The sequence below is a fragment of the Patella vulgata genome, chromosome 2 (assembly GCF_932274485.2).
Source record: "Patella vulgata chromosome 2, xgPatVulg1.2, whole genome shotgun sequence".
In the NCBI taxonomy this organism is placed as follows: Eukaryota; Metazoa; Mollusca; class Gastropoda; family Patellidae; genus Patella; species Patella vulgata.
In genome coordinates, this window is record NC_065880.2 from 4,300,050 (window position 1) to 4,324,539 (window position 24,490).

Consider the following 24,490-nt stretch of genomic DNA (forward strand, 5'->3'; position numbering starts at 1 on the left):
AAAGTGGCAGTATAATCGCATTACAAAACAGTATACTCATTTTTGGATATGGCGGCCATTTAGGGCCGAGGTCTATTCTCGAAGTATGAAGTACAAGACAGAGGTCCAATCTGACCGCGCCCCTTTGTACGTCATTTTGGCTATTTGTCACCATTTTGGCGATAAGAATGACTTAGATGTATAAAAATAGGCTATCCATAGCTGTTCTTATCATTCCCTAGACGCACCTCAGGTCAACATCATGCTGGCTCTCATCCTAGTCGCTTTTCTCTCCACCACCTTGGCCGTTCGACCAGGTTTTATCGGATCCGGTAACTTAGAATGGAGGGACTGTGGTATGTATATTAGGCGTATGATATTAGGAACTTACTTCTATTTCATTAACGTACCTCTACCAGTTCCCGTGGTCGTACAGACTTTGTTTTAGCGTCTACCGACAGATGTTTTTCTCCGATTGACGCCATTTTGTTTGTTGACTATTTAAACATTCAATTACGTTGTTTGAATTATCAGATATCCTCTCACGGCCTCACATAACAACCTTTGGCCTTCGAAGGAATTATTAGTGAGCAGAAATTCGCCCGTGTATCTGTAATCACTCGTCACTTCGGTCAGTCACTTCGGTCGTGCGTTCTCGTCTCTTCCCTTTCTTGAAATGTTCATAACGCATCTATCGTAGCAACGATCTCCGTGTTAAAATTATATGTGGGACGTGTTTAACGAGTTCTATCACATGTGATAATGACTGGCACCAATATTGTCCTTTAAAGACAAATAAACAGTTTACCACTGGTTTACGAATCGTGTACCATAATGCGTTTGAGCGTCATTTGTGACAAGGGACGCAAAGAACGAGGCTAGACATATTCCATAGTCATTTCTGCACTAACATATGGTTCAATAATTCGCTTGCGCGTAGGGGCCTTTAGCAGTGGGATGAACCCGGAGGACCCGGAGAAAACTCACGAGGTTGTACAGGCGAGCTTACTCCTTGTTACGTACAACCGGGGAACCGAAACTACGCCAATTGACTTAATTGCATCAATTGCAAACCTTATGGCCACCCCCCCCCCCCCCCCGATTCAATGAAATATCATGTCATATAAACCACAAGCAATAGATTACCCGACCCCAGCAATGACCTCCCTATTTTTAAGATTTAACTGAATATTTCTAGACCGTTTTAAAACAGATGTGTGGAAACTATTAACGGAATATACTTCATACAATCTGATTAAAACACAGATCCTATTTCGTGTCGTTTTTTATAGTTCAAAATTTCATTTTATTTGCCTTTACTACACTAAGATCTGGAAGAATTGTTATATAACCAGCATTCTGGTTGGCTTGAGGGATTAGCCAATGAAACCATCTGTTACGGCGACTTCTTGGCGTGCGATGCACGGAACTGTGGGTAAACCACTAAAAACGTCAACGCTGATTGATTAATCAATCTCTGACGTCATAGGGTCAAAACCGTTCGTACGACATCTGACGCGACCTTTTATTACAACCGGTCAGATCGTCATGCAGTGTAGGCCATCGAAAGTATAAAAAAACGAAACGAAATATATATCTGTATTTTAATCAAATTGGTTGGTTCTTGATATAAAACCCGTTTATGCAAAGATAAAGCTATAGTTCAGCTATCTTATGGCTGACCACATGGTCTTTCACATTCAACAATCCGTTATTCAACACACACCATGTCAGGCGACAAATTCACATCAGGTGAAATCAACAGCGTCTCGATTATCAATACAGATTCCCCAAAAAGAGAAAACCAGACTGGTTAGTCATCCGTTTACACAAACCACCAGTTAGGACCATCTGTGTTGCTTGTATTTACAAATATTAGTTTATGGTGTCAGCTAATTCAGCCGAAACATGACTCTCCCCAAAGCCATTTATTTGTCGCTTACCGCCTGGACTAGTTTGCCATCCAGCACTATCCCTACCGTGGAATTTTGGTTTCAGGTTAGCACAAACCACCACTTACATCCAACATCATCCCCACCGAGGAATTTTGGCTTCGGGTTAACATAAACCATCGGTACCAGCTATTGCAACTATATAAACATATTCATCTAATTCGGCTCACTGATGGGTGTCCATCAGTAAATATCCCTCAATCCAGTTCCTCTTCGGACCAGCTGTTGTGCTTGTTTTTACGTATATTCTTAAATATTTCAGCTAATTCACTCGACTCTTGGGTCTCCATCAGCACATTTGGTATCTCCATTGAATATCGCTAACCTCTTAGCACCAGCTGTGTGACTTGTCTTTACACATTTTCTTATATCGTTTCAGCTAATTCAGCCGACTCATGGGTCTCCATCAGCAAATTTGACATCTCCCCTAAGCCAATCCCACTTCCCGGTGATATGGTCGTTGAACTGAACAGTGATCTCAGTCATCTGCTGAAGGATGCCGTCGGTATGGATGTTGTTATTGAGAAGGAACTGCTCGGACAATTCACTAAAATAGTCTGCGTCAAGAATGTCGGAACATGGTAAGTTCCCCGGAAAACCTAGCTGGATGAATGTTGTAAACCAATACAGGGATCGAACCCACGGCCTCTTGGTTATTGAGTCGGTGGTGGTTCCCCAAATGCAATTTGGGCTTGGCTAAGTGGGTAAGACGCTGGCTCGCTAGCCTGGAGGTCGGGTGTTCGATCTCTGAATTGGCCGAGAAATTTCATCCAGATGCATTGTCACATCCCGATTTCCGACGTTGTTCTGCCTTGCCAGTGATGCAGGACGGAGGGCCTGACATGGACAGCTGTATAGTCGTTCGGATGGTACGAAAAGCAGATGCCCCGTGCACACATTGGCATGCACGTAAAAGATCCCTTGACAGTTGGAATTCGATATAAGAGTAGGCCATAGTGCCGCTGTCCGGACAAAATGTCCCTCATAGCACACTGTATGGTGTATGCCTGTCTTCATTAGCCCGGTTCGGAGCAAAACAGTAGGACGTTAAACCCCATTTCATTTCATTTCATTTCGCAATTTGGACTGCTATATATTCATCTTACAGACGCTGTGGTGGAACCTTCTACTGCTTACCGCTTTATCTGCGATTAGAATCAAACGAAATGAAATGAAGTTTAATGTCCTACACTTTTGCCTCTACTTAAGCTACTGAAGACGATCATACGATATGCTGTTTGATATAATAAAAACATCTTGCTCGGACAGCAAGGTTTAGGCAGGTTCGAGGGACTCCAGATTTTCGTCCAGTCATTCTGCGACAAGAGGAATGCACGATGACAAATCCAAAGGAACTTTCTCGGTCGAAACCAGGATCGAATCAGAATTTTCGTCCAGCCGTTCTGCATCACTGACAAGAGGAACGCACGATGACAAATCCCAGGATCGAACCAGGAACCTTCCTGCTTTGTGAGCAAATGCCTCACCCACTGAGACACCGTGGCTTCCACACTGCGATGGGTCGTTGGCGTATGGATACTTTATATTTCAAATACGGCGAATTAAAGATGCATTATGTAACATTTATATAAAGAGAAAGAGAGAGAAATGGGGTTTAACGTACAATCGTCACAAACTAGGTCATTCGGGACTAACATAGGTTTCAATTTTATTTCAATAATTCGCTTGTGCGTAGGGTGTTTAGGGCTGGAGGAAACCGGAAGACACAGAGAAAACAAACGAGGTTGGACACGCGACCATACTCCAAGTTGACTTAATGAGGACCTTATGCTACAACGTGCACGCTCTAACCAATCGGCCACCCAACCCTGCCATTTAGATCAAGAACTGACCGTTCTTGCTATAATAGTTTATTTCAGTCTAGTTACTTTATTCTAAGTGAAGTTATGAACGTTTGAAGAATAGCGTAATCTCGATTATCATTTCTATCGTTGTTACGATAATAAGCAAAGTCTCGATCATGCATTTTTAAATTAAATTATTAAATGGCGATTGTGTCCGTTCAAACTCACAGCTAACTGATGGCACAGAGTTGATAAATGTGTATAAATGTCTAATTAATAATTTAGATAACATTTCAGGCCTAAACAAAGACCTGCAATAGGCAGATGTACCTCTTGCGTACTGTATGTTTAGTTACTGAAAATCGTTAATGGTGACCTTGACCTTTGACTTTTACAGCCACTACGATGACCCATGTCACTTCTTGAACACCTTTAAAGGTACAGCCGGATGTCCCAAACAATTGGCTGATAATGGTTTACCATGTACCTGTCCCTTTAACCCAACCCAGATCAGACTTCCACCTACTAAATTCACTGTTGCTGCAGTATCCGGAGCATGGTCTTTCTTGGCCACAGTAAGTATTTGTCACTTATTGCACCAAAACTGGTTGCATTTTTTTTAAATAATGCAAATAATTGTAGACATAATTACTTGCATCATTTAAAAATATTATGAAGCTTTTCTGTGACCTTTCATAGGTTAGAGAGACGAGGGGTGTGTGCTATGCGACTTGAAATGGAATTTGAAAATTTACGGAATGATACAAAATTCTACTTGTATGCATCAATATAACAGGCGATCCTAATCCTTGTCACGTACAACCGGGGAATCAAAACCACGTCAGTTGACTCAATGACAGACCTTATGATACAGCGCGCACGTACTAACCATTCGGCCATCGCCTATAAATTTTATAAGACACGAACCCATGCAAGAAATATAGAGATGAGTATATCGAAATGCTGACACCATAACGGTGGCGCACAGTTACATATTTATAGGTGTGTCCACTGCCTATTTTCAATTTCTGAATAAAGAATTGAAATAACCAAAGATACATTATGAGATATTAGATAAAGAGTTGACAGGTCTCGCTATAATAGTTAAAAAATAGATAGCATAAAAAGAATATGCTGAAAATTTCAGTCAAATTGATCCACTCTGAATCGAGATATTAACTTTTGAATTTTAGGCTAGCCTCGATCATCATTACTACGATAAAACAAAAGTCTCGATTATCCTTTATTAAGTTTAATCACCCTGCACAAAATGTATTCCAATCCGCTAAATATTGTAGGCTAGCGATGGCATCGAGAGTTGATTATGGTCTGGATAAGTTTATAAATGTCTAATTAATAATTTAGATAACATTTCAAGCCTAAAGAAAGACATGCAATAGGCAGATTAAGCTCTTGCATAATGTATGTTTAAAGTATCATTCAAAATCTTCGACATTGAAAACACGAATTTTTTGGCAATATAAATCAGCATTGGTTTTGTGATCTTACCTGGAAAAGATGGGCTTCTGATATCCAATAATTAAGACAAAATAAACATTTTACCATTGGTACACGAATCGTGTACCATAATGCGTTTCACCGCCATTTGTAACAAGGTGCTCAAAGAATGAGGCTAGACATATTCCACAAGTCATGTCAAACGGTGATATCATGTTCTTATTTAGAGAGCATGCGCAATAAATAATATCGGTGTTGACTGGAATAACCAGACGCTAGAAACTGACTTGCGGTTGAGACTTCTGGCGTATTTCGCCGAACATAACTGATGACAATTCATAGTAAAACGGACACGATTGAATGTAAAACAGTTTATATAAATTCATATTACGTTATTATATGTGTTGCGACCCATTTGTGCCAATTTCTAGGTCCAAAATATTAGCGATTTAGCTTCTTTAAAGGTAAATTTGCAACAACAAAAAATGATTAACAACATTTTTCTGATATATTAATGATGTTTTTCTGTTTTCAGGGAAATTACCATATTAAAATCTCCATGACAGACAAAACTTCTGCTAAAGTCCGAGGGTGTCTTGAAACTTATGTAAACATCCATGCTTAAACTTTAAGAAACCTCTGAATCATTTGTTCTGTTCGTTGTATGTTGATTTTGTAATAAAATGTATTACAGGTGTGAGTTGAGATGATATTGTTATATTCTGCTGAGCATTGTTATCCAATATAATTGTTTTTTTTTTAACATGTTTGGATTTCAGAGGTTCACAGAATATCGGTATTGCATATTATATAAGCTTTTCTAGGACACCTATTCAAAGTCTGTCTATTTAAACTGTAGAAAATTTTGTATACCGTCGAACAGGAGGGGAACTGGATATTAAGATCTCAGGAATTGTTTCTATTGCTAGAAGGTTACGTTGCTTCATTAAATATGCCTTACATACCACGTGTTCTCATCCGTATCTATTCCATGTAGGCCATCTTTATCTTATGATATAACACACATATAATATACAGATTGTCAATAACACGTGGCAGTATAATATACACATTGTCAATAACACGTAGCAGTATAATATACACATTGTCAACAACACGTGGCAGTATAATATACACATTGTCAATAACACGTAGCAGTAAAATATACACATTGTCAATAACACGTGGCAGTAAAATATTGCTGTATTATGTATGCATTATAGTCTAAATTTGATAAATGTTATGAATCAATTTAAGTTTGATTTATCGGAGATTTTAAATTCAGCTAGTATTAAAAAGTTTTAGGTACATCGGAATGGAAATGAAATGGGGTCTAGTGTCCTACTTTACTGCACTGGCTGGGACAATGTAGACGGGTATACGCCATACCGTGTGTTGTGAGGGAAATTATGTCCGGATAGCGACACCACGATCCACTTTTATATCGAATTCCAACTGTCAAGGGTTATTTTACGTATACGCCAATGTGTACACGGGACCCCCTTTTTTCGCCCCATCCCAACGACTAGACACTGTTTCTGTTCCGGTTCTCTCTACTGCACCACTGATCAGGAACATCCCCGGTCACACCGATAGCGAACCCGAGACCTCATGTTAAAGCTTGTACATTGGATATAGAAATAAAGCAACTAATACAGCGATACGGTTGGTCTAAACCTCAAAACGGGAGTGGGGGTGGGGGTGAATGGCTGATTCTTTAGCGTGTGCGCGCCGTATCATAAGGTCTGTGATTGAGTCTACTGGCGTGATTTCGATTTCCAGTTTGTACGTGAGAAGGAGTTGGGTCGCCTGTCCAACCTCGTGGGTTTTCTGCCGATCCTCCGGTTTCCTCCAAATACTAAAGATCCCTACGCGCAAGCGAATTATTGAAATAAAATTGAACCATGTGTTAAGTCCCGAAATGACCTGGTTTATGCCGAGTGGACGTTAAACCCCATCTCTCTCTCTCTCCCTCTCTCTCTCTCTCTCTCTCTCTAAACACCATATCACGAACTACGAACCGAATCTCGATCATTTTGTCTCTTTAAAATAATTGCGACGTATCAGTGATATTCGACATCTCATTACGATTGATGCCGCCAAATCTCTAGTTCTGTCCAGAATAGACTATTGTAACAGTTTATTGTCTGGGATCAATCAATCGAGTCTCTACAAACTACAGTAAATACAGAATGCAGCAGCCAAAATCATATTACGAACCAAAACATCATCTCACATAACACCTATTCTAAAATCCTTACATTGGCTCCCAATTCCAGCTCGCATCAGCTTTAAGGTTCTGTGCCTCACATATCAATGTCTACGAAATCTTGCACCCAGCTATTTATCAGAACTACTAACAGTATATCAACCAAATCGGTTCTTGAGATCTTATTACCAGAACACTCTTGTCGTTCCATACTCAAAACTGAAACATTTCGGTGACAGAAGTTTTAGTGTAGTTTCTCCTAAATTGTGGAATGATTTACCACCGAAAATCCGAAACAGTGAAACTCTGACTACTTTCAAATCACAGCTGAAGACTCATTTATTTCGAGAATGCTACGAGAATTAGACTTTCTATTCAGAGTGTATATAACTATTGTCTCATTGCGCTTTGAGCATGCTTTTGGATGGATTTGGCGCTCTACAAATGTACATTATTATTATTATTATTTATTGTTATTGTCACGTATAACCGGGGAATCGAAACCCCGCCAGTTGACTCAATGACAGACTTTATGATACAGCGCGCACGTGCTAACCATTCAGCGATCCCCCCCCCCCCTGAATGTTGGGACATTTTAATTAAACATACATTATGCAAGAGCTAAATCTGCCTATTGTAGGTCTTTCTTTAAGCCTGAAATGTTATGTAAATTATTTATTAGACGTATTCATTAACTTCTCCAGACCATAGTCAACTCTCGATGACATCGCTAGCCTGTGATGTTTACTGGATTAGGATCCAATTTGTTGCTCAACTTTCATTCATACTTAAATAAAAAAAAGGATGATCGAGAATGTTTTTTTATCGTACCAACTTTAGTAATGATGATCGAGGCTAGCCCTAATATCCAATCGATAAAATATTGGTTCAGAGTGGATCAATTTGACTGAAATTTTCAGCAAATTCCCTTTACATTATCTAGTTTTTAACCATTATAGTGAGAACCACCAGCTCGTTTATCTAATCTTCCATAATGTATCTTTAATGGCATCTGATGAATATGTTATTATGATATTAAATTCCACTTGTTGCTTGAGTGGAATTACGTCATGGATATAAGATCCTTAAATCATGGTTAGATCTCTTCCACATGGCCAACTGCAGATTCCCCAAGGCCACGAGATGTAAACAGGGTATGGGCACGTAATTGTTACCGAGGATTATGGATTAGGGTTAGGGTAAGGCTTAACTTTATCGGCCAACGCAAACTAACGTCTTATTGACTGAGCTACCTCGGTTTTTATCTCATTTTGGAGAACATTGGAGATTGGGTCGCGGGCGTACGGAAGGACATCGAGACCCTGATGTGACTCAACGGCCGAGGGTTAAGAACCCTTGTCTAAAATTATAGCACTCTACTACACTCATTCTGCTATATGATGAATACAGTAGCACTAAATGATAAAACAAATGAAATGGAATGGGGTTTAACGTCCTACTGTTTTGCTCCGAACTGGGCAAAAATAATAAAAGTGCAGAGTAGCAAATCCTATATTTAGCAAATTAGACTTATCAGCTGTATGTTTCCAATAATCTACATTTATAAAAACCATACCAGTGAATATTTATTTGGTGCACGTCATGTCTGCTTTTTATCTGATAAGATGGAGTAACTTGTATAAATGCAGGTTGAATGTGATCTTATCATTTCTTTGGCACACCTTGCATCATGCTTGCTCTCATCCTAGTTGCCTTCCTGTCCACCGCCTTCGCTGCACGACCAGGTTTCCAGGCATCTGGTGCTGTAGAATGGAGAGACTGTTGTAAGTATTCAATCACAAGATTGTAAAATATTTTCATTTGACAGTTCACGTTACTGGGCGTTTGGACTGAGTGTGTGTGAGAGAGAGAGAAACAGAGAGAGAGAGAGATAGTGAGAGTGAACTAGGGTTTAACGTCCACTTGACACAGACTAGGTCATTTCGGGACTAACATATGCTTCAATTTTATTTCAATAATTTTCTTGCGCGTATGGGTCTTTAGCAGTGGGAGGAAACAGGAGGACCCGAAGACAACCCATGAGGTTGGACACGCGATCTTACGCCTTGTCACGTACAACCGGGAATCGAAACCACGCCAGCTGACTCAGTGACATACCTTCTGATACATACCTTCTGATAACTATTCGGACACCCCCCCTCACCCTTACTTGATTGAGGGGGGAATCATAAAGTCACAAATGAAGGCAGATCACCATTAATATTCACACTTTCCGCCATATCAAAAATTGGGAGAGAGATAAATATGATATACAAGCGCGTACATATTTTCTGATACTCTTAGCGATAAAGATCCCAGAGCGGAGGTGATTTATGGAAATACGCCCTCCCTCTCGACTACCTACATCGAGGGGTAAATCTTGCTGAATGAAATGTCGAATTACAACCGTCAGGTTCTTAAACGAACATGTCAACATGTACACTAGCACTCGAATTTTATACCATACGAATTACTCGACATATGTCTTACCGGTGACAAATCCTGAGAGGTACTTTCTCGGCCGAAGGCAAGATCGAAACCCAGAGGGGACTGGTTGGGGGGGGGGGGGGTGCATTACTTATTCGGACGGATTTCTTGCACCCATCGAAATTTGATTTCATTTTCATATCCTTAAAGCTAATCCAGCGGACACATGGATCCCCATTAGTAAATTCGGCATCAGCCCTAATCCACTTCAAGTACCCGGTAAAGCCGTTGTAGAACTGAAAAGCTCACTCAGCCATGAACTTAAAAATGTCCTCAACATGGACGTTGTTTTTGAGAAGGAACTGCTTGGACAATTTACTAAACTCGTATGCGTCAAGGATGTCGGAACATGGTGAGTATGTAAATATTTGAAATAAGAACTAAATGACATGGTGTTTAACGTCCTATTCGTCTGCTCCGATTGGGCGAATGATGAGAGAGAGAGAGATAGAGAGAGAGAGAGAGAGAGAGAGAGAGTATCGGTCTCGATCAAGACGTTTTTAAGAGTTACCGTCCTCTGTCTAATTATCCATTCAATGCCAAACTTCTGGGAAAGTCAGGTCTCTGACAAAGTAAATTTAAGTCTGCCTATCGAGCTAGCTCTCTGTCAACTGCATATGTATTTCAAAGTTAACAATTGATATGGTAAATTTAAGTCTGCCTATCGAGAGGGTCATATTACGGAGACTGCACTCTTACTAGTGCACAATTACGTTGTGCATTCTCTTGGTAGACCTAATGATGTCATTCTAATCCTGCTGGATTTGGCTGCTGCCTTCGACACCATAGACCATGACATTCGTGTTCAGGGACTGTGTTCCCGGTTTGGAATTTGTGGGTTAGCCTGAATGACGGAAAAAAGAAGTACTATGGGTTTCGTTGCGCTTCAAGGATATCGGTAATCGGACAGTTGCAACTGATGTCCAGATTGGTGATGTTCGTGTCTCGGCGACAGGATCGGCGCATAATTTCGACGTGTTGATGGACTCAAATGAAGCCATGGACGCACACATTACTAGTGTGTGTCGGGGGGGCGTCTCACAAACTGTGGAGAATAGGTAAACTTGGGAAACTTATCGATCAATCCACTACCAAACAACTGGTTCATGTATTTGTGACTTCAAGGTTAGACTATTGTAATTGTCTTTGTTTCGGTATCAACCCGAGAATATACAGCATATTCAAAATAAATAATATAATAATACAATAAATTATGAATTTGTAGAATGCAATATTCTTTCGAGTAAACTACTCAAGAGCGCTAGTCATATATTTGCTTGAAGATTGATGTCTTTAGCTGTGATTTAAAACTGTTCAATGTTTCGGATCTTTTGATGTGTATGGGAAGTCTGTTCCATAAAACTACACCACATTTCCATACCTGGTTCTTGAATTGGATGGCATTGCCAACTATAGTTGATCTTAAAGCACGCGATGTCGCTGGTGACAAGGGAGATATCTTATCTATTTCCTTTATTTTTTCAGCCATTATGATGATCCATGCCATTTCTTGAACGTATTTAAAACCGACGCTGGGTGTCCCAAGCAATTATCTGATAATGGTCTACCATGTACCTGTCCATTTAACCCATTGGCGATCAACCTTCCACCAAGTACATTTACAGTCACTAAAATTAATTCTGCATGGGGTTTCCTGGCTACTGTAAGTATTCATTTGTCATCTTGGAATACCCTGCAGCCTGTTACGGTTATCTACCCTTGGTAAAAGGTAGTTTATCATTGAAGTCATATGACTGGTGTGGGATTTGGATGGGTAGCCGAGTGGTCTGACGCGTGCGCTTTTGATCATACGCTCTATCATCCGGTAACGTGCTGTCGTGTCAACCAGAGGTTCATACGCGACATGGAGCTGGTTCAACAGGGCCAAGACTTGTTTAAATTGCACAGAATGTCTCTTAAAGTCACGGTATTCAAAACACCCCCCGTCCGCCCCCCCCCCCAAAAAAAAACAAACAAAAAAACTCTGCTATATGATAGCCTTGGACAGTGTGGAAATACGCTCACCACACGGTCGATGCTTGTCTGAAACTGTTTAAACCTGTGGTCTCTATCTTATTCACGGTGTTTGCGGATGGTCGTAGAATGCTGAATACCAATAGGGTTCGTTTTCTCTCATGACCCAAATGCTCCACACCAAATAAATTATGTTAAACAATGTAGGCTCTGCCATTATTCGGCAATGTGTGGGGACAACTTTGAAATGGAAAGCATAAATCTGTAGCATCTAACGTGTTCTCTCAAGGATTTTGGCAAGAAGAGGTAACACTGAAATAAAAGATCATAAAACACTAAATATTGATACGGCTAATCCCCTCGTGACCGGCAAAGTGGGGTAACCTCGAAACGGAAAGTCGCAAAACGCTGAATATAAATTGAGTTCATCTCTTCATGACCTACAAGTTCAAACCAAACTAGCCTGTATTGCTTCAAAAGGTTTTCAGCAAATGGGGGATAAATCTGAAACCCAAATGCATCCCACCAAATTTTGAAGAAATCCTTTATAGTCAATGGCCCCTATCGCATTCACATGGTCGTTTGAAACGGGGGCATAACTCTGGTAAGAAAGGACGCGTAAAGCATGGCCACAATTCTGCAAACCAAATGTGAAAAGAATCTGCCAATAATCTGTAGCCTTCATCATGTCCACAAGCCAGTTGTTGACGGACGGACCGACAGGGTGGAGACTATATACGCCCACACATTCTAATATTAGTATTGATGTTACTATGTAAAGTATAAAAAGAACTTGATTAAGAGATGTAAGGTAACCATACAATAATTATTATTACTATACTTGTTTAACAACGAGATAAAGATGGCGGTACAAAATAAATAAAAACCGATATAAATTTTAACTAACTTGGACAACAATGACCGATTTAAAAAATGTCATCACAATTCCCAATTTAAATACCATTATCAATTATTGCCAATGTTATACTAAAACTATGACTTTATTTCAGGGAACCTACCGCATTAAGGTCACTGTGACAGAGAAAGCCACATCTACTGTTCGAGGGTGTCTTGAAGCATATTTAAATATTGCTAGATAAAATATGGTGCATTTGTTGTTTTTGGTTCATTTTAGCTGTTAGAGAGGGCGAGAGAGATGGGACGGGGAGAGAGAGATGAAATGAAATGGGGTTTAACGTTCTAGATTCTGCTCCGAACTGGGTTAATGAAGACGCGCATACGCCATACAGTGTGCTATGAGGGAAATTTTGCCCGGACTGCTGCACCACGGCTTACTCTTATATCGAATTCCAACTGTCAAGCGATCTTTTACGTGCACGTCAATATATGTACACGTTACGTCGGTTTTTAGTACCATCCGGACGACTAGACAGCTGTTCTTGCCAGGTCCTCCGTCCAGCATCACTGACAAGGGGGCACCACGTCGGAAAATCTGAATGAACTTTCTCGGCCAATGCAGGGATCGAACACCTGACCTCCAGGATAGCGAGCCAAGCGTCTTACACACAGCCACCTTGAGCAGAGAGCTTCTAATAGAATCGAAGATTCCTTCAGCCATACGATTCTTATGAGTTTAAACTTAACCAGAATTTATCCTAGCTAGCACACAGTAGTATCACGGATATCCTCAATCATATTTGAAGTACATTTCCCACGATATGTCTATTTTTGAAAAAAAAATCAAGTAATATGCTCATTTGGCACCATTATGTTGTAGCATTGGGTAGTATTGGGTGGTATTTGGTAGTATTGGGTAGTATTGGGTAAATCGTCCTGCCGATTGCTTTACATTGTTGCGCTTTGTTTGTATTCCCAGATCAGCAGATACGACGTACAATGTAACATTCAACCGATACTACCAATAATAACAATGATTGGTGGAAAATGTTCTCATTTCGAACCATATAATGTAATTAGCTCAGTCGGAGAAGAGCAGAAGGACTCGATAACCCCATTTCATTTCTTGTCTACAAATATTTTGAGTTACATATACTCACCATGTTACAACTCGACACAGATAATTTTAGTAAATATTCCTAGCTTCTTCTCAAATCCAACGCCCGATATGTTGACGGTATCCTTCAATTCACGTTCGAGTGCGCTCGTCAGTACCCAACCATATCGCTAAATAGAGGAATTTGTTTACGGCTGATGTCAAATTTTTTAATGGTGATTCATGTGTCAGTTGGGTTAGCTTTAAAAAAAGATATAAAAATGAAATCAATTTTCAATAGGTGCAAGAAAACCTCCCAGGTAAGTAATACAGCCCCGTTCCCTCTGGAGTTCGATCTTGGCTTCAGTCGAGAAAATATTTCAAGATCTTCCAGCGTGGTTGCATTTTATCAGTAGTGCAGGGAGGAGTGTGTAGTAAGACACCTTGTCTAGCAATCCGTATTGTATGGTATGTTAGCATGCACACAAAAGAACCCTTGACGATTTTAGGTCGAAATACGAGTAGGTCGTAGCCTGCCTGTCCGGACACCATTCATTTATATCCCGGTTATTACAGAACAGTAAGGTTACTGTCCACCCTCTAAGTAGGTGCGGAGGAGAGGGCGTATATTTAAAAAGAATCGCCTGTGCTCAGCTCTCTTTATCGCTGAGAGTACCAGAAGAAAAACTTTGTAGGCGAGCCTACTCCTTATCACGTATGAGTCTCTGACTGACATACAGTACCCGATTTACCGGTGTGATTAAGCACAGTGGTCCGTTGGCCAGGGAGGGAAGGGGGGAGGGTCATCTTCCTTCCATATTATTCATAAATGTGCCTAAAACTTGTTGAAAATAATGATTGATCAGGTAGCATGTCATATTTTAACTACTGCTTTATTTGTGTAGGCATGTCAGGCCTACCAAGTTCAGGGCCCATGCAAAGGGTCCCATAACTTAACTAACACAGGGCCTCATTTGGCATGCACGTAAAAGATCCCTTGACAGTTGGAATTCGATATAAGAGTAGGCCATAGTGCCGCTGTCCGGACAAAATGTCCCTCATAGCACACTGTATGGTGTATGCCTGTCTTCATTAGCCCGGTTCGGAGCAAAACAGTAGGACGTTAAACCCCATTTCATTTCATTTCTTTTCGCAATTTGGACTGCTATATATTCATCTTACAGACGCTGTGGTGGAACCTTCTACTGCTTACCGCTTTATCTGCGATTAGAATCAAACGAAATGAAATGAAGTTTAACGTCCTACACTTTTGCCTCTACTTAAGCTACTGAAGACGATATGCTGTTTGATATAATAAAAACATCTTGCTCGGACAGCAAGGTTTAGGCAGGTTCGAGGGACTCCAGATTTTCGTCCAGTCATTCTGCGACAAGAGGAATGCACGATGACAAATCCAAAGGAACTTTCTCGGTCAAAACCAGGATCGAATCAGGATTTTCGTCCAGCCGTTCTGCATCACTGACAAGAGGAACGCACGATGACAAATCCCATGATCGAACCAGGAACCTTCCTGCTTTGTGAGCAAATGCCTCACCCACTGAGACACCGTGGCTTCCACACTGCGATGGGTCGTTGGCGTATGGATACTTTATATTTCAAATACGGCGAATTAAAGATGCATTATGTAACATTTATATAAAGAGAAAGAGAGAGAAATGGGGTTTAACGTACAATCGTCACAAACTAGGTCATTCGGGACTAACATAGGTTTCAATTTTATTTCAATAATTCGCTTGTGCATAGGGTGTTTAGGGGTGGAGGAAACCGGAAGACACAGAGAAAACAAACGAGGTTGGACACGCGACCATACTCCAAGTTGACTTAATGAGGACCTTATGCTACAACGTGCACGCTCTTACCAATCGGCCACCCAACCCTGCCATTTAGATCAAGAACTGACCGTTCTTGCTATAATAGTTTATAATAGTTTAGGTAATGGAAAATGAATATATTCAAATTTATTTCAGTCTAGTTACTTTATTCTAAGTGAAGTTATGAACGTTTGAAGAATAGCGTAATCTCGATTATCATTTCTATCGTTGTTACGATAATAAAAAAAGTCTCGATCATGCATTTTTAAATTAAATTATTAAATGGCGATTGTATCCGTTCAAACTCACAGCTAACTGATGGCACAGAGTTGATAAATGTGTATAAATGTCTAATTAATAATTTAGATAACATTTCAGGCCTAAACAAAGACCTGCAATAGGCAGATGTACCTCTTGCGTACTGTATGTTTAGTTACTGAAAATCGTTAATGGTGACCTTGACCTTTGACTTTTACAGCCACTACGATGACCCATGTCACTTCTTGAACACCTTTAAAGGTACAGCCGGATGTCCCAAACAATTGGCTGATAATGGTTTACCATGTACCTGTCCCTTTAACCCAACCCAGATCAGACTTCCACCTACTAAATTCACTGTTGCTGCAGTATCCGGAGCATGGTCTTTCTTGGCCACAGTAAGTATTTGTCACTTATTGCACCAAAACTGGTTGCATTTTTTTTAAATAATGCAAATAATTGTAGACATAATTACTTGCATCATTTAAAAATATTATGAAGCTTTTCTGTGACCTTTCATAGGTTAGAGAGACGAGGGGTGTGTGCTATGCGACTTGAAATGGAATTTGAAAATTTACGGAATGATACAAAATTCTACTTGTATGCATCAATATAACAGGCGATCCTAATCCTTGTCACGTACAACCGGGGAATCGAAACCACGTCAGTTGACTCAATGACAGACCTTATGATACAGCGCGCACGTACTAACCATTCGGCCATCGCCTATAAATTTTATAAGACACGAACCCATGCAAGAAATATAGAGATGAGTATATCGAAATGCTGACACCATAACGGTGGCGCACAGTTACATATTTATAGGTGTGTCCACTGCCTATTTTCAATTTCTGAATAAAGAATTGAAATAACCAAAGATACATTATGAGAGATTAGATAAAGAGTTGACAGGTCTCGCTATAATAGTTAAAAAATAGATAGCATAAAAAGAATATGCTGAAAATTTCAGTCAAATTGATCCACTCTGAATCGAGATATTAACTTTTGAATTTTAGGCTAGCCTCGATCATCATTACTACGATAAAACAAAAGTCTCGATTATCCTTTATTAAGTTTAATCACCCTGCACAAAATGTATTCCAATCCGCTAAATATTGTAGGCTAGCGATGGCATCGAGAGTTGATTATGGTCTGGATAAGTTTATAAATGTCTAATTAATAATTTAGATAACATTTCAAGCCTAAAGAAAGACATGCAATAGGCAGATTAAGCTCTTGCATAATGTATGTTTAAAGTATCATTCAAAATCTTCGACATTGAAAACACGAATTTTTTGGCAATATAAATCAGCATTGGTTTTGTGATCTTACCTGGAAAAGATGGGCTTCTGATATCCAATAATTAAGACAAAATAAACATTTTACCATTGGTACACGAATCGTGTACCATAATGCGTTTCACCGCCATTTGTAACAAGGTGCTCAAAGAATGAGGCTAGACATATTCCACAAGTCATGTCAAACGGTGATATCATGTTCTTATTTAGAGAGCATGCGCAATAAATAATATCGGTGTTGACTGGAATAACCAGACGCTAGAAACTGACTTGCGGTTGAGACTTCTGGCGTATTTCGCCGAACATAACTGATGACAATTCATAGTAAAACGGACACGATTGAATGTAAAACAGTTTATATAAATTCATATTACGTTATTATATGTGTTGCGACCCATTTGTGCCAATTTCTAGGTCCAAAATATTAGCGATTTAGCTTCTTTAAAGGTAAATTTGCAACAACAAAAAATGATTAACAACATTTTTCTGATATATTAATGATGTTTTTCTGTTTTCAGGGAAATTACCATATTAAAATCTCCATGACAGACAAAACTTCTGCTAAAGTCCGAGGGTGTCTTGTAACTTATGTAAACATCCATGCTTAAACTTTAAGAAACCTCTGAATCATTTGTTCTGTTCGTTGTATGTTGATTTTGTAATAAAATGTATTACAGGTGTGAGTTGAGATGATATTGTTATATTCTGCTGAGCATTGTTATCCAATATAATTGTTTTTTTTTTAACATGTTTGGATTTCAGAGGTTCACAGAATATCGGTATTGCATATTATATAAGCTTTTCTAGGACACCTATTCAAAGTCTGTCTATTTAAACTGTAGAAAATTTTGTATACCGTCGAACAGGAGGGGAACTGGATATTAAGATCTCAGGAATTGTTTCTATTGCTAGAAGGTTACGTTGCTTCATTAAATATGCCTTACATACCACGTGTTCTCATCCGTATCTATTCCATGTAGGCCATCTTTATCTTATGATATAACACACATATAATATACAGATTGTCAATAACACGTGGCAGTATAATATACACATTGTCAATAACACGTAGCAGTATAATATACACATTGTCAACAACACGTGGCAGTATAATATACACATTGTCAATAACACGTAGCAGTAAAATATACACATTGTCAATAACACGTGGCAGTAAAATATTGCTGTATTATGTATGCATTATAGTCTAAATTTGATAAATGTTATGAATCAATTTAAGTTTGATTTATCGGAGATTTTAAATTCAGCTAGTATTAAAAAGTTTTAGGTACATCGGAATGGAAATGAAATGGGGTCTAGTGTCCTACTTTACTGCACTGGCTGGGACAATGTAGACGGGTATACGCCATACCGTGTGTTGTGAGGGAAATTATGTCCGGATAGCGACACCACGATCCACTTTTATATCGAATTCCAACTGTCAAGGGTTATTTTACGTATACGCCAATGTGTACACGGGACCCCCTTTTTTCGCCCCATCCCAACGACTAGACACTGTTTCTGTTCCGGTTCTCTCTACTGCACCACTGATCAGGAACATCCCCGGTCACACCGATAGCGAACCCGAGACCTCATGTTAAAGCTTGTACATTGGATATAGAAATAAAGCAACTAATACAGCGATACGGTTGGTCTAAACCTCAAAACGGGAGTGGGGGTGGGGGTGAATGGCTGATTCTTTAGCGTGTGCGCGCCGTATCATAAGGTCTGTGATTGAGTCTACTGGCGTGATTTCGATTTCCAGTTTGTACGTGAGAAGGAGTTGGGTCGCCTGTCCAACCTCGTGGGTTTTCTGCCGATCCTCCGGTTTCCTCCAAATACTAAAGATCCCTACGCGCAAGCGAATTATTGAAATAAAATTGAACCATGTGTTAAGTCCCGAAATGACCTGGTTTATGCCGAGTGGACGTTAAACCCCATCTCTCTCTCTCTCCCTCTCTCTCTCTCTCTCTCTCTCTAAACACCATATCACGAACTACGAACCGAATCTCGATCATTTTGTCTCTTTAAAATAATTGCGACGTATCAGTGATATTCGACATCTCATTACGATTGATGCCGCCAAATCTCTAGTTCTGTCCAGAATAGACTATTGTAACAGTTTATTGTCTGGGATCAATCAATCGAGTCTCTACAAACTACAGTAAATACAGAATGCAGCAGCCAAAATCATATTACGAACCAAAACATCATCTCACATAACACCTATTCTAAAATCCTTACATTGGCTCCCAATTCCAGCTCGCATCAGCTTTAAGGTTCTGTGCCTCACATATCAATGTCTACGAAATCTTGCACCCAGCTATTTATCAGAACTACTAACAGTATATCAACCAAATCGGTTCTTGAGATCTTATTACCAGAACACTCTTGTCGTTCCATACTCAAAACTGAAACATTTCGGTGACAGAAGTTTTAGTGTAGTTTCTCCTAAATTGTGGAATGATTTACCACCGAAAATCCGAAACAGTGAAACTCTGACTACTTTCAAATCACAGCTGAAGACTCATTTATTTCGAGAATGCTACGAGAATTAGACTTTCTATTCAGAGTGTATATAACTATTGTCTCATTGCGCTTTGAGCATGCTTTTGGATGGATTTGGCGCTCTACAAATGTACATTATTATTATTATTATTTATTGTTATTGTCACGTATAACCGGGGAATCGAAACCCCGCCAGTTGACTCAATGACAGACTTTATGATACAGCGCGCACGTGCTAACCATTCAGCGATCCCCCCCCCCCTGAATGTTGGGACATTTTAATTAAACATACATTATGCAAGAGCTAAATCTGCCTATTGTAGGTCTTTCTTTAAGCCTGAAATGTTATGTAAATTATTTATTAGACGTATTCATTAACTTCTCCAGACCATAGTCAACTCTCGATGACATCGCTAGCCTGTGATGTTTACTGGATTAGGATCCAATTTGTTGCTCAACTTTCATTCATACTTAAATAAAAAAAAGGATGATCGAGAATGTTTTTTTTATCGTACCAACTTTAGTAATGATGATCGAGGCTAGCCCTAATATCCAATCGATAAAATATTGGTTCAGAGTGGATCAATTTGACTGAAATTTTCAGCAAATTCCCTTTACATTATCTAGTTTTTAACCATTATAGTGAGAACCACCAGCTCGTTATCTAATCTTCCATAATGTATCTTTAATGGCATGTTATTATGATATTAAATTCCACTTGTTGCTTGAGTGAAATTACGTCATGGATATAAGATCCATAAATCATGGTTAGATCTCTTCCACATGGCCAACTGCAGATTCCCCAAGGCCACGAGATGTAAACAGGGTATGGGCACGTAATTGTTACCGAGGATTATGGATTAGGGTTAGGGTAAGGCTTAACTTTATCGGCCAACGCAAGCTAACGTCTTATTGACTGAGCTACCTCGGTTTTTTTTATCTCATTTCGGAGAACATTGGACATTTGGTTGCGGGCGTACGGAAGGACATCGAGACCCTGATGTGACTCAACGGCCGAGGGTTAAGAACCCTTGTCTAAAATTATAGCACTCTGCTACACTCATTCTGCTATATGATGAATACAGTAGCAATAAATGCTAAAACAAATGAAATGGAATGGGGTTTAACGACCTACTGTTTTGCTCCGAACTGGGCAAAAATAATAAAAGTGCAGAGTTGCAAATCCTTAATTTAGCAAATTAGACTTATCAGCTGTATGTTTCCAATAATCTACATTTATAAAAACCATACCAGTGAATATTTATTTGGTGCACGTCATGTCTGCTTTTTATCTGATAAGATGGAGTAACTTGTATAAATGCAGGTTGAATGTGATCTTATCATTTCTTTGGCACACCTTGCATCATGCTTGCTCTCATCCTAGTTGCCTTCCTGTCCACCGCCTTCGCTGCACGACCAGGTTTCCAGGCATCTGGTGCTGTAGAATGGAGAGACTGTTGTAAGTATTCAACCACAAGATTGTAAAATATTTTCATTTGACAGTTCACGTTACTCGGCGTTTAGACTGAGTGTGTGAGAGAGAGAGAGAGAGAGAGAGAGAGAGAGAGAGAGAACTAGGGTTTAACGTCCACTTGACACAGATTAGGTCATTTCGGGACTAACATATGGTTCAATTTTATTTCAATAATTTTCTTGCGCGTAGGGGTCTTTAGCAGTGGGAGGAAACAGGAGGACCCGAAGACAACCCATGAGGTTGGACACGCGATATTACTCCTTGTCACGTACAACCGGGGAATCGAAACCACGCCAGCTGACTCAGTGACATACCTTCTGATACATACCTTCTGATAACTATTCGGATACCCCCCCCCCCCCGCTCACCCTTACTTGATTGAGGGGGGAATCATAAAGTCACAAATGAAGGCAGATCACCATTAATATTCACACTTTCCGCCATATCAAAAATTGGGAGAGAGATAAATATGATATACAAGCGCGTACATATTTTCTGATACTCTTAGCGATAAAGATCCCAGAGCGGAGGTGATTTATGGAAATACGCCCTCCCTCTCGACTACCTACATCGAGGGGTAAATATTGCTGAATGAAATGTCGAATTACAACCGTCAGGTTCTTTAACGAACATGTCAACATGTACACTAGCACTCGAATTTTATACCATACGAATTACTCGACATATGTCTTACCGGTGACAAATCCTGAGAGGTACTTTCTCGGCCGAAGGCAAGATCGAAACCCAGAGGGGACTGGTTGGGGGGGGGGGCGCATTACTTATTCGGACGGATTTCTTGCACCCATCTAAATTTGATTTCATTTTCATATCCTCAAAGCTAATCCAGCGGACACATGGATCCCCATTAGTAAATTTGGCATCAGCCCTAATCCACTTCAAGTACCCGGTAAAGCCGTTGTAGAACTGAACAGCTCACTCAGCCATGAACTTAAAAATGCCGTCGACATGGACGTTGTTTTTGAGAAGGAACTGCTTGGACAATTTACTAAAGTCGTATGCGTCCAGGATGTCGGAACATGGTGAGTATGTAAATATTTGAAATAAGAACTAAATGACATGGTGTTTAACGTCCTATCCGTCTGCTCCGATTGGGCTAATGATGAGAGAGAGATAGAGAGAGAGAGAGAGAGAGAGTATCGGTCTCGATCAAGACGTTTTTAAGAGTTACCGTCCTCTGTCTAATTATCCATTCAGTGCCAAACTTCTGGGAAAGTCAGGTCTCTGACAAAGTAAATTTAAGTCTGCCTATCGAGCTAGCTCTCTGTCAACTGCATATGTATTTCAAAGTTAACAATTTATATGGTAAATTTAAGTCTGCCTATCGAGAGGGTCATACTACGGAGACTGCACTCTTACGAGTGCACAATTACGTTGTGCATTCTCTTGGTAGACCTAATGATGTCATTCTAATCCTGCTGGATTTGGCTGCTGCCTTCGACACCATAGACCATGACATTCGTGTTCAGGGACTGTGTTCCCGGTTTGGAATTTGTGGGTTAGCCTGAATGACGGAAAAAAGAAGTACTATGGGTTTCGTTGCGCTTCAAGGATATCGGTAATCGGACAGTTGCAACTGATGTCCAGATTGGTGATGTTCGTGTCTCGGCGACAGGATCGACGCATAATTTCGACGTGTTGATGGACTCAAATGGAGCCATGGACGCACACATTACTAGTGTGTGTCGGGGGGCGTCTCACAAACTGTGGAGAATAGGTAATTGTCTTTGTTTCGGTATCAACCCGAGAATATACAGCATATTCAAAATAAATAATATAATAATACAATAAATTATGAATTTGTAGAATGCAATATTCTTTCCAGTAAACTACTCAAGAGCGCTAGTCATATATTTGCTTGAAGATTGATGTCTTTAGCTGTGATTTAAAAATGTTCAATGTTTCGGATCTTTTGATGTGTATGGGAAGTCTGTTCCATAAAACTACACCACATTTCCATACCTGGTTCTTGAATTGGATGGCATTGCCAACTATAGTTGATCTTAAAGCACGCGATGGTGATAAAATAAGAACAGATCTTGAAAGTAAACTGGGCCGAGATTGTGTATTGCTTTAAAAACAAAAGTTAATAATTTAAAATGTATTCGAGCACAAATTGGAAGCCAATGTAAGCTCTTAAGAATGGGAGTTATATGTTCAGGGATATTTGTGTGAGTGATAAGTCTGGTGGCAGTGTTCTGTACGCGCTGTAGATTTACACCGTAAAGGAGACTATTACAGTAGTCCAATCTAGATATGACAAATGCCTGAATCAAACGTTTTGTGGAGTCCGTATCGATATATTTTCTAATTTGATGGATATTTCGTATTTAAAAGTAAGCAGTTCTGCAAACATTACTTACATGTGTTTGTAATTTAAATTGTAAGCCAAATACAACACCAAGGTTTCGCGCGCTTGTGTTGGGATTGATTGTTGAGTCACATATAGTTAGTTGAAACTGTTCTAATTTTACACGTGATGATTTTGGACATATTATTATAAATTCAGTCTTGTCTTCATTGAGTTTCAAGAGATGACTGGTCATCCAGCACTTAATATCTTCAATTCATCTTGAAAGTGCATTGAAAACATTTTGGTTGTCTGCGTTCAGTGGATGGAATCCCAAATAATCTTCTACAGGTAGAGTGTATATAGTAAACAGTATGGAACGTAAGATGGACCCTTGTGGAACTCCAAAACACAATTCAGACTTTGATGACCCAAATTTTAAATTCTTTTAAATCTTCAATTGAATCACACCTTTATAGAAAAACGTATTTCAACTGAGCGCCATTGTTTTTTGTTTTATTTTGAATAGTATTTCGGTAATTCGTATAAAAAAAATTTTTTCGGTGTTTTTTCCGAATTTTGAGTATTTTGTTTTGATTTGTCGGTATAAGTACAGCCCGATATTTCTGTTGCTGTCTCTTTCATATACTGTCAAGCGACAAGTGTTATTGGGGATTCCATAAAATGTGATTATAACCGGCCTCGTGCAGTGCGTCGCTGGTGACAAGGGAGATATCTTATCTATTTCCTTTATTTTTTCAGCCATTATGATGATCCATGCCATTTCTTGAACGTATTTAAAAACGACGCTGGGTGTCCCAAGCAATTATCTGATAATGGTCTACCATGTACCTGTCCATTTAACCCATTGGCGATCAACCTTCCACCAAGTACATTTACAGTCACTAACATTAATTCTGCATGGAGTTTCCTGGCTACTGTAAGTATTCATTTGTCATCTTGGAATACCCTGCAGCCTGTTACGGTTATCTAC

The 24,490-nt window shown here is 39.7% G+C and overlaps 1 protein-coding gene across 4 annotated transcripts; it reads left to right on the plus strand.

Moving 5' to 3' along the window:
• The first annotated feature begins 225 nt into the window (after nucleotides 1-225).
• Nucleotides 226-24,399, plus strand: LOC126811047 (ganglioside GM2 activator-like). Of its 4 annotated transcripts, none has more exons than XM_056099229.1 (4): nucleotides 226-335; nucleotides 2,311-2,512; nucleotides 11,376-11,553; nucleotides 12,875-12,978. In XM_056099229.1, the coding sequence occupies exons 1-4, from the start codon at nucleotides 242-244 to the stop codon at nucleotides 12,962-12,964; spliced, it is 564 nt and encodes a 187-aa protein (XP_055955204.1). In that variant the 5' UTR covers nucleotides 226-241; the 3' UTR covers nucleotides 12,965-12,978. The 4 variants fall into 4 exon arrangements, 1 of the variants encoding a protein (XP_055955204.1); XR_007675360.2 differs by lacking the exons at nucleotides 226-335; nucleotides 2,311-2,512 and adding exons at nucleotides 9,088-9,187; nucleotides 10,041-10,242; XR_008786239.1 differs by lacking the exons at nucleotides 226-335; nucleotides 2,311-2,512; nucleotides 11,376-11,553; nucleotides 12,875-12,978 and adding exons at nucleotides 9,088-9,187; nucleotides 10,041-10,242; nucleotides 24,259-24,336.
• Nucleotides 24,400-24,490: the final 91 nt, after the last annotated feature.

What these genes read in the sequence shown, in the direction of transcription:
- LOC126811047 (XM_056099229.1), top strand. Translation starts at nt 242, where the DNA reads ATGCTGGCTCTCATCCTAGTCGCTTTTCTCTCCACCACCTTGGCCGTT. An exon ending in CTTAGAATGGAGGGACTGTG is followed by an intron (nt 336 to 2,310) that starts GTATGTATATTA and finishes ATATCGTTTCAG; the next exon opens with CTAATTCAGCCGACTCATGG. An exon ending in GTCAAGAATGTCGGAACATG is followed by an intron (nt 2,513 to 11,375) that starts GTAAGTTCCCCG and finishes TTATTTTTTCAG; the next exon opens with CCATTATGATGATCCATGCC.